A 16861-nucleotide genomic window follows, 5' to 3' on the forward strand; every position below is an offset into this window, starting at 1 on the left:
TGCATGGCTTATTCATTAGTAAGAAAGGCACTATAGATGAGCCTTCCAAGAGTGCCAGAAGCAATGGGATTAAATTGTCATCACAGCCTCTCTATAAGGAGAGAAAGCCTATAGTAGCATCTTGGTTTGAAATTTACATTGGACAAATATCTCAGTTTTGACTTGAAAAAAAAATAAAATAAAAACAAGAATATGACTGTTCTGCTGACAAACCTATCCCCATCACAGATGGCTTTATAATCCAGAGAAGTGATGCTGCTGATCAGTTCTTGGTTGCTTCATCTTCCACGAGTTTAGGTGAAGTTTCAGGTGACTGGCACTTGGACCAGACTCCCATAACCTAAATTCAATAGTGAATAACCCTATAATTAGGACCTGAAGACTTCTTCCTCGTCTGTGGTAAGCCAGTGTTGCTAAGGGCATTGTAGCATTTATTAAGCACTGGGGTTTACCAGATCTTTTTAGGTTCCTGGCTTGCCAAAGGTGTGAGTGACAGAGTATAGACATCAGTCAGCTGTGCTTGCCCCATCCCTGGCAGTGCTCAAGGGCAAGTTGAATGGGGCTCTGAGCAACCTGGTCTAGTGGAAGGTGCCCCTGCTCATGGCAGGGGGATTGGAACACAATGATCTTTAACACCCCTTCCCACCCAAACATTCTGTGATTGAACCATACTGAGTCTACAGTAAGTGCAGTATCTCAGTAAAAAAGTTATTTCACACAGTGTTACTGACATGCTACAGGAGATTTTTAGCAGCTGAGATTTACAGGAATACGTCCTTCACACTACAAGAATTGGTTGTGGACAACTGTTCTCAACCAAAGACACTATACAAGAGCTATAAGCTCTCAAACCAAAGTCTCTTTACCAGCCTAACTCCTTCCACCTTGCCCAATTCCAGTCACTGCTCTTCAGTCACAGGTGATTTCATCAGGCACCTTGTTACCCTTAGCTGTGCAGCCTTACAGGACAAAACACATGCCTGTCAAAAATTTCTGGCACTTGCCTTTACAGCTTGCAGAACAACAAATCCACTTGTCAGCAGAACTGCACGTTATCACCTGCTTGCTTGGTACACCCCAGCACGTAGCTGTGGCTGGCACAGACTCTTTAGTTTAAGAAGCAGTGTCACTAAAGAAGCTTAGAAATCAGTGCAGCTGATATTTTGCCTAAACAATCACTTTATACGAGCACATTTGGGTTTAAGCATCTCTGATATCCATCGAGATAAAACTGATGAGATAAACAGTTGGCTCTGAGAACACTGGAACTACCAGTGCCTGGGCTCCTCATAATTTTCTACCTCATGGCTGAGTTCTTGCAGTTTTCTCCCTGGCTGGGGCATAAGCCAACTCTGCTCCTCACATCATCTTACAAAGTCTCTCTCTTCCAGCCAGCTGCCTCTTTTCATGCACTTTCTAAGTACATAATCATCTTTGAGGCTCCTAGCCCTTCTGTCAAATCAAGTGGAAACCTGCCAACAACTTCAAAAGTTGTTGACTGCTTCTATCCCTGAAATTTGGCTGAAGAACAGTTATTTACATCTTCTCAGCTTCACTTTGCAACTATTCTCAGTGTGTTGCACAAATTACTAATGGCAAACCTCTTTCATGCCCAGTGCTGGGGTTGCTTTTAAGCCACACAGCATTTTGCTTCTGCTTGCAGTTCATGACTCTGTGCTGATCCTGGCAACCCCACCCAACACACCAACAACTCAGGGAAATCAATTCCTAAACTGATGTAACTCAGGAATTTAGACACAAGACAACAAAAATTGTGAAGGAAGAGTGATGAAATATAAATGAGGGAATAAAGCTGTGATAGGAAACCACTAAAATTCTCTGCAATGAGCCAGTATTATTAGGACTGGGATTACTGTCTCCTCCTTAACAGAACGAAATTGATCAAAATTTCAACAACTTGCAACTGCAAGAATTTGAGTGTTTTCCTCAGTTCAAAAGGTTGTTGTTTAAAATTGCCAAATTTTGTTAACTGAACGAAAATCTGATTTGTATTGTGACAGTGGTGGAGGTTGTAATTACTTTTCCCTATGTTTGAAGAAAGAAATAAACAGAGACACTGCTCTATAAATGCAGAAAAAGACCAACATTTGAAAGGAATGATCTCTTACACCCACCTCAATGAGGCAGAATCATAACTTTTTGGCCCCTGTACAGATCCTGTCCCCTTCCACCTTTAGCCCCCATGTTAAATATATTTGTCAACAAATCTCATGCACCATAAGATACATGTAAATGCTTTCAGTAGCCACCAGTCTTTGTCCTTGGAAGGTGTCACAGAAACACATTTCCAGGAATGCAAATTCTCACTATTTTAAACATCAGAGGGAGAAAAACTTCATGAATAGCCCTTACTTGCAACACACATAAGAAGAAACAGGAACAACACTACAAGAAAAGGCCAATACCAGTACATTACCACTGGCTGGTATTGGTCTGACACATTCTTTCTCCTTCTGCCACTGACTCAACAAGACCCCAAGACACCAAAAGAGTATTTGATGGTACCTCCTCTAGAAATTCTTCCAAACAATCCCTGTAGATTTTCAACCCAGACTTTTTCTTTTTTCAGGATCTCTATTGTCTCTTCTGGAGCCCTTGCCTATTTAGCTGTCCCTCCCATGCCAAACCACAGCTCCTGCACGTCACACGTCTCTGTTCCCCTTCAGGATGGAGAACCAGAAGCGTAGATGCTATCCCGGACGGCTTTTGTATAAGTGCACCATTTTTTGCTTTAAGCTGTTCCAATAAAAACTTTCCTGTTTGCATCAAAACCAAAACAACAGGTTCACAGCTCAGCCTCCCTCATCTGTCACAAGGAGAAACCGACTTTAGAAATTGCTGCAATGGGAACTGTGAGTAAAGATCTTGGAGAACACAAATTCCCAGCCCATGACACGGGCCAGCACTTACAGTGAATCATCACACAGACACCATGGAGAAGATTTTTGTTTCTCCATCTTCCTACTGCTTTACATGTGACTATTCAAAGACTACAATGTACCCTTTCCTGAGCCTCAGAAAGATAAAATGTATCTTTACAGTGATACTCACACTTGCCTTTTTATCTCAGATTAATTGCCTGCTTTTCAGTTGTTTGATCTGTGCCCATGTTTGATCATTAACAGAAGTGCAAAACACCAAGTTCTGCCCTTCCTCAAAAAGCTTTCTGATTTCTTAAGTCACCAGGGAAAAAAATGACAAAACCGAGTTACAAGGAATGGTAACGTCAGCATCATCTTTAAACCCATGCATATTTTATATGTTTGTCAAAAAAAGAGTTTGAATGTCTGAATCACTATACCTCATATATTTCTTCATTAACATATCCTGTACAAATCTTCCTACAAACACTTCACTCAGTCCACACATCTAAAATCCTGATCCAGCCTCAACCCATCTTCATTTAACCTGGCCCCAACAAACTCCTCCTTGTTTCTGCTCCAACCACGAAGCTTGTCAAGACCCATGTGAATGGGTTTTGCTCCCATCAATCACTACATCCCTCAGTGTCTAAACTGTTTTACTCTATCAAGAGGCATAAACCAAGGAATAAACAAGGACAGTGGCAATATCCTGACACCCTCTGGGTCACACTTGCAAATAATTTTGTCAGAGGCACACCATGCATACTGTTTGGACAAAAAAGATTCTGCACTATCAAGGCTTGATATGAAAGTCAAGTGCATATTTTTTTCTGTTTTTACTGTCAACATCCCACTGGGCAAGAATAATAACTTTTTATACAAGTAATTTGATACTTAAAAAAAATAACCAGTAAGTACTTCTTACTTTGCAACAACTTGTAAGGAGAAGAAAGGATTATCTACACTTTGACAAGGCTAATTTACAGTCAGATTATAACATGAGGTCTCACTATTTTGACACCAAAAAACACCCTTTCATTCTATAAGAAAAGAGCAAGTAATCATAAAATGAGTCAAGGGATTTTCCATTGCCTTGGGGTGGAAGGGCATCATGAATCAGGCACAATGCTGTTTGCACGATTAAGTTGTTGTTCTTAAAATAATCCTGGCAGCTTCAAAGTTAGGAAAGCTTAAGTGGTTCAGTGTTTGCTGATTTTGGTAGGGGGTTGCATGAGGAAAATAAAGCACTAAGTAGAGATATGTAAAACTCACACTTATTCTGGGAAGGGAAAAATGTAGGTTGAGAGAACAAGTCATGGTTCCTCTGAAAAGCTGATTTAAAAATATTTGCATTGAAAATCAAAGTAAGGGATATAGGTAAACTCGACCTGATGCTAAGCAGGTGATTTGCACACATTCGCATACGTCTACCCACATACCTCTGAAACTCCATCCACACGAGAACACACGGCAAAACAACTCTGCCTCCAAAACGCTGCACACTGCTTAGATTTCAGACAGCTCCGGCACCACCTGTGCTGGCATTTCCTGCTCCAGGCGGACAGCCTCTGGAGAGGCTCCTGAAGAGCTCGCTGCCGGGCATGCGACGGCCGCTTTGAACATTAACCGCGCCTCGCTCCGAGCCCGCACCGCCGCTCCCCGCTCCAGCCTCGCGGCCCCGGAGCCGCCGCCGGCCCCCGCCCACGCAGCCCCGGCAGGGATTTAACTCTGCCCGGGAGGAGGCGACGCTCCCATCCCCCGGCACCGCGTCCCCACCTCGGCACCGCAGCCACAGCCGTGCCCGCTCCCCGAGCCAAGCCCACCGCTGCTCCGCCGCAGTCCACCCCCCGACCGACCCCGCGGCTCAGCCCCGTCCCAGTCCCCGCGGACCCCCGGCTCACCGGCGGCTCCTCACGCAGCTCCGCTCCCGCCCCCTCCCGGCGGCGACTCCGGGCGCTGCCCCGCCCTCACGGCAACTTTTACTTCCCCCGCTTCCCGCTCCTCCTTCGCGCTCCCCTCCCCAGCCCGGCGCCGCCGCGCCTGCGCAGCGTGGCAGCAGCCGGGACGCTCTCCCGGAGCGGTGTCCCGGATATTCCCGAGCCGGGAAAGCGAGGCGGGCAGGGAGGGAGGGAGGGAGGGAAGGAGAGGGCAGCGGCGATTGGAGGCGCTGGCCGCGCCCTCGGCCGGCGCGCGTGCGCGGTGCGCGCGCGGGAAGGCGCGCGGGGCCGGGGGCGCCTGACGGGCCGCGATGGCGCCTGAGGCGATGGGGCCGGGGGCGGGAGCGGGTCTCGCATCCCCGCGTCCTGCCGGAGGTGCGGGGGGAAACGCGGCCAGGTAAGGGGCTGTCACAACCCCGCCGCTTCCTCCCCGCCTGCTCGCGGCTCGAGGGCACAGGCGTCCTCGAGCCGTGGTGCCCCTCAGGTGCTCGGGTGTGGAGTTAACAACCCGCTCAAATGCGCGCGGCGGCGCTTGTTTTTTCCAGCAATTGTTTTCCAGTTCTCATTCCGGGATATCTGGCCGTGCACGTTGGCTTTCCTTGAGATGCCCGTGGAACAGCACTGGCGAAGTGTGACTTGGGAGCCAAACCCTGCACAAGTGTTCATCCACCTCAGAGCTGCGTTTGGCTTCCCTGCGGCCTGCAAAGGTCCCGTGTAGTTATTAATTCATCTATCACCTGCCCCAGAGTCACTGCCCCAAAGTTGTGTTCCCTCTGATTTTTATCTAATCCATTATGTTGGCCAGGGAGTGGTGTTTCCTTTTGTTATTTGAGATAGGAATTCCGTATCCACAAATGCTCATATTTCTAGTTGCTCAAGTACCTTTTATATTCCACTATTTTGATTTTTTTTTTCCCGGATAAGCATGTAGATTTCACTGACACAGTTCATTTCTAGGTCAGCGATGAGTTTTTAGGTGCTACCACACCCAGTCTCAGTCCTTGGCACATGCTGATGGATACAACTTGTATTTTTCCTCTTCCAGTTGCCTTTCTGATAGCCTTCTAGGAATGGAAAAAATGCTTCTGTGCCTAAAAGCATGTTCAGTTTTCCAACAGCATCTTCTGCAATAGTAAATAAAATAATTTCCCTGTAGAGTTCCCTTTCTGCGTCTATCTTAGGTCATCCAGATTGCAAAATGACTGTGTGGAATACAGGGCATCAAATCAGCTCACTGCCTTAAATACAACATTTTGTTGTTCTTGTATCCTTTTTTTATTAAATAGATACATTTTCCTCAGATCACCTTTTGCTACTGTTTCTCCCATTATATTCCCAGTGTAAAAGCCTCACAAGCAAAGCGATTTTAGCACCTTCACTCTCCAGTGTTTTCCAACAGCTTTTTGATTTGGTGATTCTTTGGCAAGATTTTCATTCAGTTTTCCAGATTTTTGTCTTACATATAGAGAAGTAGGTAGATAAATCAACAGATAGCCACATTGTTTCAGTGATTTGTAGAGTCATGTTCACAAATTGGAATTACTTACTACGGGATTTGTATAAAATGATTTTTCTTGAGGCATTGGGATGTTTTCACTGGTTTCCTTTTAGTTTTTGACAGATATTAGATTTCTTTGTCTTTTGTTTTCTTAAAATTTCCCTAGAATTTGTGATTTTTTTTAACAGGAAATTGAATAGCTGATCCATTGTTCTAAGATTCATATAGTATCGTGGCTCTACTTTTTTGTAGTTCTGTCTTAACTGTTTGTTGACAGATACTCACTGGAAATTTAAGGGTAAAAACATGTTGAAAATCACTGTATTAACGTGGCAATTAAAAATCTAATTTTGTGTTTGTGCATCTTCTTATTGTACACTAATAAAAATCATTCTGCTTATTGTTTTGGGTAGTGTCAGTTCAGTCCTTGATCCCTGCATCACTTCTTTGCAAAGCCAGTCAAGCAAAGGCATCTGTGTGTCCCAAAGTGGGATTATGACCTCATTTTGATATTTTTGCTTTCCCTGAACTCTGCTTTTCATGTTTGCCTCTGCCCTTTCTTCAGCACGGATTTGTTTTTCACCGCTAATCTTTAGAAGTCCCTTAGGATTTATAGTGGTTTCTTCTGTTCCTTTTTTTTTTTTTTCTCTCTCGGAGTAAGTGAAGTCTGTGAGCTTTAATTATAGTATATTTTAAGATTCTCTAGCACTGAATCTTAAGAGAGCCTTCCACACACAGTTCAGGCAGAGAGTGACGCAGGTGCAGCACAGGAAGCCCTAAATGAGGTAGCAGAAGAATTTTTAAATTAGAATAAATGGTACAGAACAATGCTACCAGGGCAAATTATTTCCTGCTGCCTTTTGTGGCAGTGCAGGATATGTGCTAGGCACGATGCAGAAGAATGTTTCTGTGGGTTTATGAGCACACTTTGGTATTACGTGTAGATAGATTGTTACACTGGAGAGTTGGTGAGGAGCTGAAGAGGTGCTAAACGTGCAGGAGTGGGGTTGAAGGAGGTGCCTTCAGGATGTGACACAAAACACCAAGGAAAGGAGACAGAATTTATCCAGGTCTTTGAGCACATCCATGGCATTGGGGGTTTGCACATGTCCATGTCCATTCCAGGGTAAAACACATTTGTGGATAGCTACATGCCAAAAGAAAAGTCTTAGTTAGGAGACATCAAAATGTTCAAAGGTAATTGCATTAAATATTTTTCCTCAATGTTGCAGGAGTCACACATCATTTTCATCACTGACTGAGCTGCAGCTCTTTGTTTTACAGATGCACACAAAGGTTTATTTTGGTGTTACCATTTTCCTGTTCCAGGGTCATCTCTAATCTTGTTGCCAGTGGCTTTTATGTAAATAAATTCTTTCTTCCTCTGAAATAATTATATTTTGTCTTTTTTTTTAATATGCATTTTTAAATGAACATTTTCATACCTGTAGCTTTACTGGAACACCTGTTCTCTAATTTCTTTCATATTTCTTCCTAATTCTTTACAACAACCTTTTCAATCAACTGCTATCCTGTTCATGTTCAAATGTTTCATAAAATTTATGCCTGCTCTAATTATTTTTGGAAGGGTAGAACAGTAAAGGTTGTGAGTTTTTTGAAAAATAGTTAAGCAATGTTTTATTGAGTCATTGATTTTGTCATTGTTGCTCTTGTCTTCTGCATGGATCTTTCTCCTTTTTCATGAGCTGTTCAGTGTGTGAAATCAACTTTGTGTACTTAATAGGAACTGTGTCTGCACTTACTGGAGTATTTTGCAAGAAGTAAATTAGCAAATTATGTGTGAGGTCTGAGGCAGAAAATTCCACAAGCCAATGCAGAGTTTAAGGTGTGCTTTATTAGCTACATCTTTCTTTTGAAGTGTTTTCACTGCAGTTAATTCAGCACTACAGGATCCTGCCTGTTATGGTCCAGTCTGTTTTACTGGCCCATCATGAACAATTTTAATGTGATTAAATACCATTTAGCACTGACTTTAAGACACTTATGAGCTAATGCCATTTTAATTGAAAAACTTGTTTCATTCCAGTGGATGGGACCTGCCATGGTGTTGTTGTGAAGTAATTACTGAGCTCTGAAGAGAGTGTTTGAGGCTGTGCTACCCTTCTCAGGAGAAACAAGGATAAAGAGAATCATTGTTCTACAAGAAAATGTAGTTTGAAAGATACCAGGGGCACTGGGCCCTACTCTGCATGGGCTGTAGCAGGATAAAGTTTCATTAAGTAAGGTAAGGGTTACTTCAGAATATGTGATATTTTTCACATTCTCTAAGCCTTTGGGGTATTGTCAGATCCTATGTTTAAACAGTTCTGCCTGAAGAGGAGAAAAAAAAATCTTTCAAATTCCAAGATGTTCTTGCAGTTGCTTGTCTTCAGGAGCAGTGCTTTTTCATTGAGTGATTGGCTCAGTGCTCTGCACAATTCTGCAAGAGTTAAGGAAACCACCCTGGTAGGGTGGAGTGCCATAAAGATGGAGAAGAGCCAGAGGAAAAGTAAATAATACTTTTATTATTTGTGACATGAAATAGCAATCATATGCATTTGCTATGGCTTCTGAAGGGAAGCCCTAACAACATTTTAGCCCAAGTTCTCTAGGCTGTATGCTTAGCAGTGCTGCCACAAAATGATCCAAAACAAGAGCAGAACAAATTTAAAATATATCTTCAGCTTGCAGTAAGCTACATGAGGATGTGTTTTCTTATGGGGAACTTTACCTAACTCCATTCCAGTGCTCAAATCTTCCCTACCATGAACACCTTATTCCCACAACCTTTCTTTTAAACACACTCCAGCAGTGTTTTCCTCATATAGTCTGGAGCAAGCAGTCACATGAAACTTACTCATCCAATTGATCTCATTCCCACATCCTGCATAGAGCCTAAAATTTACACATGTAAATTGAGGACATTAGAAGGCATGAATGAAAGGAGGAGAAAATGGATCCTGTCTGGGAAAAAGAAATATCACTGGCTTTTTTCATCTTAAAAGCTCCAGGTGAGGCTTCAGAAGCAATGAGAGTGTTAAGTGGTGGTTTATTTTAGGTAGGCTAAAAAAACTGCCTAGCATTTCTGGTCAAGTTTGATCTTTTTCCTCCTCCTTCTCTCACTTAGCTGTGGACACTTTCATAGAGCACAGCCACCTTTTTTAACTTATCTTCCTGTAGGTGCAGGAATAACACAAGATATTTTCCTCTTATTCATTGTACATTAGCCAGACTATACAAATTTTCCTGGTAGCTTTTAAGGGCTACAGTGTTCAGTGGGGTGGCAAAAGCAGTTTCATTGAAGTCATCTAGAATTTCACTCTTAGAAAAAGAAACATTGGTTTGCATTCTTCTTCAGACTTTTTGATGATAATGGGTCTGGAACAAGGTCTCTGTGTTCTTGATTTTTTTTCATTCTTTAGGAACAAGGAAAAGGGTGGGGGTTGCATAAGTCTTGCGACTGAATATTTTTCCTCTTGGATAATCCAGTTTCCAGTCCAATAATCTACTTCTGTGGAACAACAATGTAATTGAATAGCCTAAAATAGGAAAGGATTTCAGTTTTTAAAGTTAGTTGCTGAAACAGTCAAAGTATAAGAAAATTCTGTGTGTGCTTTATATATCTGACAACTGTTTAAAATTGTGTCCTCATCTGGATGCTCTTGAAAAAATAAAGTTTTTATCATGATCTTTGTGTTGCATCAGTCTTCAACAATCCTTGCAAGTTTCCAGGTGTCATTTATTTCTTCCTCCTAGCATGTAAACCAATAAGAATGGATGTCTGCAACAGAAAAAGAAAAGAAAGAGAGGTCTGATTCATACAGAATTGAACTTCCGGGGTGAAACCCAACATGAAGTAAAATGAGAACAAAAGAGAAGAATTTAGTGAGTATAAAATCACAAGTAACTAGTGGCTGACGTTACATAATATAGATTCTGTCTCATTAAAAAACAAATACATTGAATACTTCAGATAATAGAATGCAAAAATGTTTTGTATTTTGTCCTGGGTGAGAAACTGAGCATGATTTGATCTGAAATACATGAGTTGAGTCCCTTCCTTGTACAGCTCAGTTTATACCCAAGTAAAATGTAACAGGGTTAAAACATAGTGACTTCTTAGAGAAAAAAATGTGGAAGTAAATAGGATAAAACTTTTTTTTGCCATAGACAGATCGTGCCAGACTTGCCTGCTTTCGCTCTGTGATACAGTAATTGCTTTTCTAGACAAACAAACTTGTTACACTGAAGAAAAGGGGAATTTTTAAGGTGTCAGATGGACAAAGAAATAGCCCAGAGGAAAAAGTGGCAGTATGTTACACTTAATGGCAGGGGAAGTTGTTGGAGCGCTGTCTGAAAATTGATATTGAAACCCATCTTGTTTAATTTTTTCATTCGCGATCCTGGCACAAAAACCTAGAACTTGCTAATGAGTTCCTTTGGCATCACAGAGTTGGGAAACCGTCCCTGTAGCGTGCTGTTGTACTGAACTAATTGGGTGAGCTTGAGCAGTAGAGAAATAAAATGGGATACAATATAAAGTACAAGGTCATGTGTTAGAGCCTAATAGGAAAGGCTCCCTGATAAAAGCTTAGAGCTTGTCAGGTGGAGGATGAGAGAACTTTAAAAAGTGGGTGTGCAAGCCAAAGGCTGAGTGGCTGTGAGTCACTGATTTGAATGTACTGTGGAAAATGTGAATCCAGTCACAAATAATTTCATCCCTGTACTTCTTGTACAGTTAAAGCAGTACTAATGCCATGTGTTGTACATGTGATCGGTGAGACCATAAAACAGATCTGCAAATCCACATACAAGAAATTGAACTTAGAAGAATAGTAAAAATATGTTTTACATCCCTACTAAATGAGAGGAGTGGACAAGAGACTAAAAGGACTTTAATTTTTTAGACTGGACAACTGAAGCATGAAAAACCTTACAGTCTTTGAATATACCAGTTGAAGCAAATGTGACAGAAAAGGAAGCAAGTATTAATTAAAAAAAAATGTTATAAGAATTTAAAATGGGTATGACTAAATTTATATTCAAAATTAGAGGAAGTTTTTTAGCTTCAAGGTTTCTAAACATTGCTAAGAGAAAATGTCTTGTGCAAGGAACACAATCTAGAATAGCACTTTCTTCATCTCACAGAATCCTAGAGCTGCAGGTCTGCTTTACTGCTTCCTTCCTACTGATGCTTCCCATTTCCACATTTTCCTTTCTTTCTGCTTATTTTATAAGCCACATCTGAACAAATGATAAAGTGACATCACTAAATATAAGGAGACTTTAAATTTTGAGCTGTGTGTAGTATTGCTTTCTTTTTAGCAATGAGACATTAATGAAATCGATTTGCATCACTGCAAAACCCGGGTAGGAAATAGACATTTCCATTTTAGTTCAGCTTGCTCTTTTCCTTCCTTTTTGTACAGCATGTTCTTGTTTTTACCTTTGCCAGCAAAGAGTCAAAATGTTCTCATTAAGAACTTGAGGAATGACATAGTGCTGGAATTAGCTACCGGAATTAAGCCTTACTTGGCTCCTTGACGTACAGTAGGCCAGCCTAGGAAGAGCCTGTCATGCCTCAAATGTTTGTTTATAATCATTTGTAGTTATCTTGCATAGTCATCTTTCAGTAATCTGGAGGGTAATGACCACAGTAACTACTGTTTCAAGTTACTATTTGCCTAGATTTACTTGGCTCTGCAGAGAATCTTCTCAGAGGAAAAGGAAGTGGAATGATGCACTCAGGGCTTCTGCATGGCTGCCAGTCTTCCCCCTGTGGGGACTGGGTATGCTCACCCTCCTGGCACCCAGGACCTCCTCAAGATTTGAATTTTTTTACTTTTTTGTTTTGGAAGATGACTGTCCATACGTCCTTCAGAACTCCAGAGAAATCCAGTTCTAAGTTATACCTTCCATGCAAAGCAGCCTGAGGGCTTTCCTGTGATAATGAGTGCAGCCAGCTCTGAACTGGCAAAGTTCAAGCTGTTCTTTGTGCAAACACCATCGAATATTTTAATCTCCATTTGCTTTTGAAAGAATAGTTGGCTCACAATATCAGGCCTTATTTTCACTCTTACAGTGATTTATAAATCCTCTGCCTCTTGCAAATGTTATTTAACTTTGTCTCACAGTGTCTTTGTGCAGTAGGGAAGTATTGCAATTTCTGGGCCAGGTATTTTGGATGAATAGTCTGTTCTCAGGAAATCCAATTTCCATCTGAAAACAAAAGGGCTGTGAATTCATCCTGAATTTAGTTTAAAGTTTTGTCCAAAAATAACAGTAAGAGAAGTTATGTGGACTTTTTAATAGCTAAAGTTACATCTTTATTTAAAAACATCAAATGCTGATTTGTTGATACTTTTATTAGTTAGAGCCTTCCCATTGCAGAATGAAATCCAGTATTTCAAGTAAAATAAAAGTAGAATGTTATTCTACTTGTAATGTTTTTAACATTTCTTAAAATTCTGTAATTCATTTTAAACCATAGCCGGGAATATTATGTATGTACTCATGTAAGGCTATTTTTTTACTTTCTTTATTTTTACCATGAAATTCGTTCTTCAACATGAGAAAAAAAAAGACAAACCAAACAAAAATAAACACAAAACAAAAAAACCCTAACATAAAACAAAACAGAAAAAAAAAAGCAAACAAAAAACCACAACCCCAACCCCCAAACATACAATAATAAAAAGCCTGCATTAGTATTTCTATTTTATTAAAGGGAAAACTGAGGAATAAGTTTTGTATGTTGTGTCCTAACCTGAGCTCTCTGTATAGGATCAGGACTCTTGCCAAAGGTGTAGCTGAGGTCAGGCTTTTGTGTTCCCTGCAGTGTCCATATGCTGTGTAGGAGGTTTAAGTTAGGCCTGGCTCTCTCTGGTCCCAGCTTACATTTAAATGTCCCCATTTCCATGTGGGAATTGACTTTGCTCTCACTGCTCTCCTAATGGATATTCTGATGTAAATTAATGAACATCAGTACCAACAGCACATGCTAGAATTGACATGGTACCCTAATACATGGCTTTGGGGAGGCAGAAAGTATTTCATAGAACTGACAAATCCCTCTTTTCCAGATCTTTAACAGTGCCCAGTAGATGATATTTATAGAAAGAAATGGGGTAAATATGGGGTGATCTTTGTTACACACTTCCTATGTTCCAGGTGCAGATCCCATAGTAGCCATCATCCATAATAGGCATAGTTACCACTAATAAGTTGTTTATCCTATTTTGACGTTATTAATAGATTTTGACCCATAGAATCTTATAGCACCAGGTTCCACAACCAGGCATTTCTTGAAAAAATATTTATTCCGTTGATTTTAAAGCTGGTTCCTTACCATTTTATTAAGAGTCAGTTTGTTCCTGTGTTATTGTTCCCTCATCATCTTTTCCATACCATTTGTGGAGACCTCTGTCATAACTTCCTTTATTTGTGTTGAGATAGTTTAATTACTGTGTCCTTGCAGTAAAGTTTTATTTGTCTTTTTGTCTTCTGAGTCTCCTCTATTGTACTCTTAAACCATGATAACTTTTTTTTTTTTTCTGAGAGAAGGGTTAGAGCTCTGTAGTAGTTTTTCCTTGCTCTGAACACTTAGTCTGCAGGCTGTTTAAAATAATGCATTATTTCCTTGAAAGGATTTCACCCTTTCAGTGGCTTCCTTTTTTCCTTTTAGTAAGAGTATTTAATATGCAATTTTTTGTTTCTTAAACTGTATCAGTATTCTGACAGCATTTCGGAACTTTTTATAATCTATATTCTAACACCCAGTTACATAACAGCTCTGTGGCAAACACACTATTTATAAATCATTTAGATCACTTTTTATTTGGTTTTGAACAGTATGTAGCCTCTGGGAATAATGAGGAGCCAGTGCTACTTGACTTGTCAGCCTTATAGGGATCTTCTGGTGTTTCTGTCTAGTCTGCTTATGGGCCTCACAATGAAAAATTCTAATCTAACATCTATGGGGGTTTATGCTCCTCAGTCTTAATGTATTTCAGGAAGTCTGTTTTAGCCTCTTGGTTTAGGTGCTGCCCAGAATATTTTGTGCTGGTCAGCAAGGCCATCTAAGAACTGAGATAGAGTGCACATTATTCATGTCTGGTCTGAAAATAATTTTAAAGAGACCTGATTAGATACGGGCTCATTTCCCCCTGCATTTCCTTGTGGTTTCCCAGAGTATTTCTAAGGCATGATTGGGGTTGTTCACCATATGTAAAAATACAAAAAAACTACCTGCATAATTAGGCCCAGCTGTGTTATCCAAAACATCCATTCTGATATTGAACTTGTAGTATAAATTCTGATTACAAATACATGTTTGAGATTAAATAAATGTAGAAGTTCTGTCTTCACAGAGGACAGTGCCAAAACCTTTGTTTGATTTCATTGGGAGTACAATTCTGTCTCCAGTGTGGTTTTCCTGCTTCTGATTGGGACAATGTGTATTAAATTAATTTAAACACGGGGATACTTTGAGACAATAGAATAATTATTTATTTCCACAGTTGTATGGATCATACAGGAGGGAAAGCAGCCAAGACATGTTGACATACTTCTGACTTCTAAGAAGGGAGCATGCTGTTAATTTTTTTTCTCCAGAGCAGACAGTACAGGCCATGACCCCTGATTTTTTGTGCCAAAAAAGGTTTAAGGTTCATATGTTTTAAAAATCCCTTATAGTCATGGAGCTATTTAGAAGTGTATATCTCTTATTTATTTTCTACATACTGTGATCATAGGGTATGTTGTATAGACTGGGAAATAGCAAGTCTATTTTCTCAATTCAACACATTTTTAGTGAAAACATTTAAATTAATTAAGTTCCCTTTATACTGCTGCAATGGGTACCTTAATGTAAATAAAAATGAGGCAAAAACCCCTTTGGGAACTAAGACTTTTAGGCATTTTTATTATATATTTATTCTCACCATACTTCTGACTTCTCACCATACCCTTCAGTGCCTTTCTCTTTTTGAAGCAGATGCAAGTGTCTTGTGATAAAATGTACATGATGTTAAATGCACATTTCCTGAAATATTTATAAATTTGTGTTTGTTTCTGTTTGTGTAAATCTGTTACTTGAGTGTTTTCCCATTCACTATATCCTTGCAGCTGTATTTGTTACAGCTAAAAGAAGCCTTTAGGAGCCCCCCTAAGTTATAGGATACACTCCAAGTGCAATGTAACAGTCTAAAAAAATAAATGCAGGTCCTAAAACCCAGTGAAGGTAACAGTGGACTTCTGAATTCCCAGTCTTACCAAGAGACGTTCCTTCGTGGCAAAAGAGTTGGATTTTGGCAGAGGGATTTGTTTATTGCAGTGGGACTAGCACAATGAGGCTCCATCCAGGCTGATGCAGCCAGGAAACATTTCTGGCCACTGGCACTGGCTCCTGCGTGCTGTTGAATGCTGAGCACATTGCACAGCCTTCCCTGAGCCAATTAACACTGTCCCAAACCCTTCCCAGGCACGGCTCAGGAGCTCAGCGTGGCCTCCTCCCAGCAGGTGGTTTGGCACAAGCCCCTCGGTCCGGGAAGGTTGAACAGCCTCTTCCCAGCCAGCAGGGCTTCCACAGGGCGCTCCTGCCCGTGCTTGTGGCTCTCTGGTGGCAGAGCTGGGAGGCAGGAGGCGCAGGGCTCCTACTCTGCACCTAAGAAGGGCTGAGAGGGGAATCAGAGATCCTGGGTTTGTGGGGACACAGCTCCTCTGAGAAGTGCCAGACAGAAGGTGAGGACAGTCCGTGGTTTCTGTCGTTCAGAGCATCGGCTGAACTTGTCCACAGCAGGCTCAGCGCCTCTCAAACATCTAAAGCCTCCTGAGCCCATTCTGCTCCAGTGGATCCACGGATAAATAGGGAACTAAAGTTGTCATTATGCGTGCTGTGTAAGAAGCAAGGTGGCATGCTCTGCACGTATGGGTTGTTTTTACAGAGAGTACAGTAAACATAATGTATCCCCTCTTCACAGCCCTCACTGTGTATGTGCTATGCACCAGTTTTCTCATATTTCTCTTCAAACAGCCTTATGAATGCTCATAAAATGCTAATTCCTACAGAACTTGTTTACATAACACCTCACCATAGTTTTTAAAATTTAATCTTGCATCTTTAACTTTGAAGAATTCATATTTTTGTCATTGTCCATTTAATGATTGTACAATGTGCGCAGTTAAGATCCCCAAACTAATCCCTTGCTAGGAAAGTGTTCAGTCAATGAGGTGGGTTTATTTATTTATTTATTTATTTGCTAGATTTGTTCAGCACCTATACATTTATTTGTGAAAATTGTGTGACAAAGTAAATGAAAGGAAATGGATGGCAAAATTTTCTTTGTCAACTACCTGCCTTGAAATGACATTTGAAAAACACGTATACTGATATTTATAAAATATCAGAGCTTGTCAGCATATCAAGAGCAAGGACTCTCTCATGCTTTTAAGTCCTGGTATAGATGTAGGGGAAAAGGTCTGTGAAATTTCTTCTGGTAAGAAAAACATTTGTGGCAACAGAGCTTGGTGATACTACTTTT

At 40.8% G+C, this 16861-nt stretch overlaps 2 protein-coding genes across 4 annotated transcripts in view; one reads left to right on the top strand and one right to left on the bottom strand.

The window, feature by feature from the left end:
• USP53 (ubiquitin specific peptidase 53) overlaps positions 1-4933 on the bottom strand; it is a 28481-nt gene extending 23548 nt beyond the window's left edge. Inside the window, exon 1 of one of the 3 annotated variants that reach the window (XM_039722368.1) lies at positions 4787-4933. The gene's annotated coding sequence lies outside the window, so the exon portion shown is untranslated. The other 2 variants (XM_039722386.1, XM_039722377.1) reach the window with 2 other exon arrangements.
• LOC120508837 (translation initiation factor IF-2-like) lies at positions 2865-5963 on the top strand. The gene is made up of 3 exons (XM_039722799.1): positions 2865-2873; positions 4529-5219; positions 5368-5963. The coding sequence occupies exons 1-3, from the start codon at positions 2865-2867 to the stop codon at positions 5538-5540; spliced, it is 873 nt and encodes a 290-aa protein (XP_039578733.1). The 3' UTR covers positions 5541-5963.
• The last annotated feature ends 10898 nt before the right edge of the window (positions 5964-16861 follow it).

Source organism: Passer montanus, unplaced genomic scaffold (genome assembly GCF_014805655.1).
Source record: "Passer montanus isolate IOZ18808 unplaced genomic scaffold, ASM1480565v1 scaffold108, whole genome shotgun sequence".
NCBI lineage: Eukaryota > Metazoa > Chordata > Aves > Passeriformes > Passeridae > Passer > Passer montanus.

Bases quoted from the DNA above. Each gene is read 5' to 3' on its own strand.
- LOC120508837 (XM_039722799.1), top strand. The intron at 5,220-5,367 runs GTAAGGGGCTGT...TGTTTTTTCCAG, and splicing joins GCGGGGGGAAACGCGGCCAG to CAATTGTTTTCCAGTTCTCA.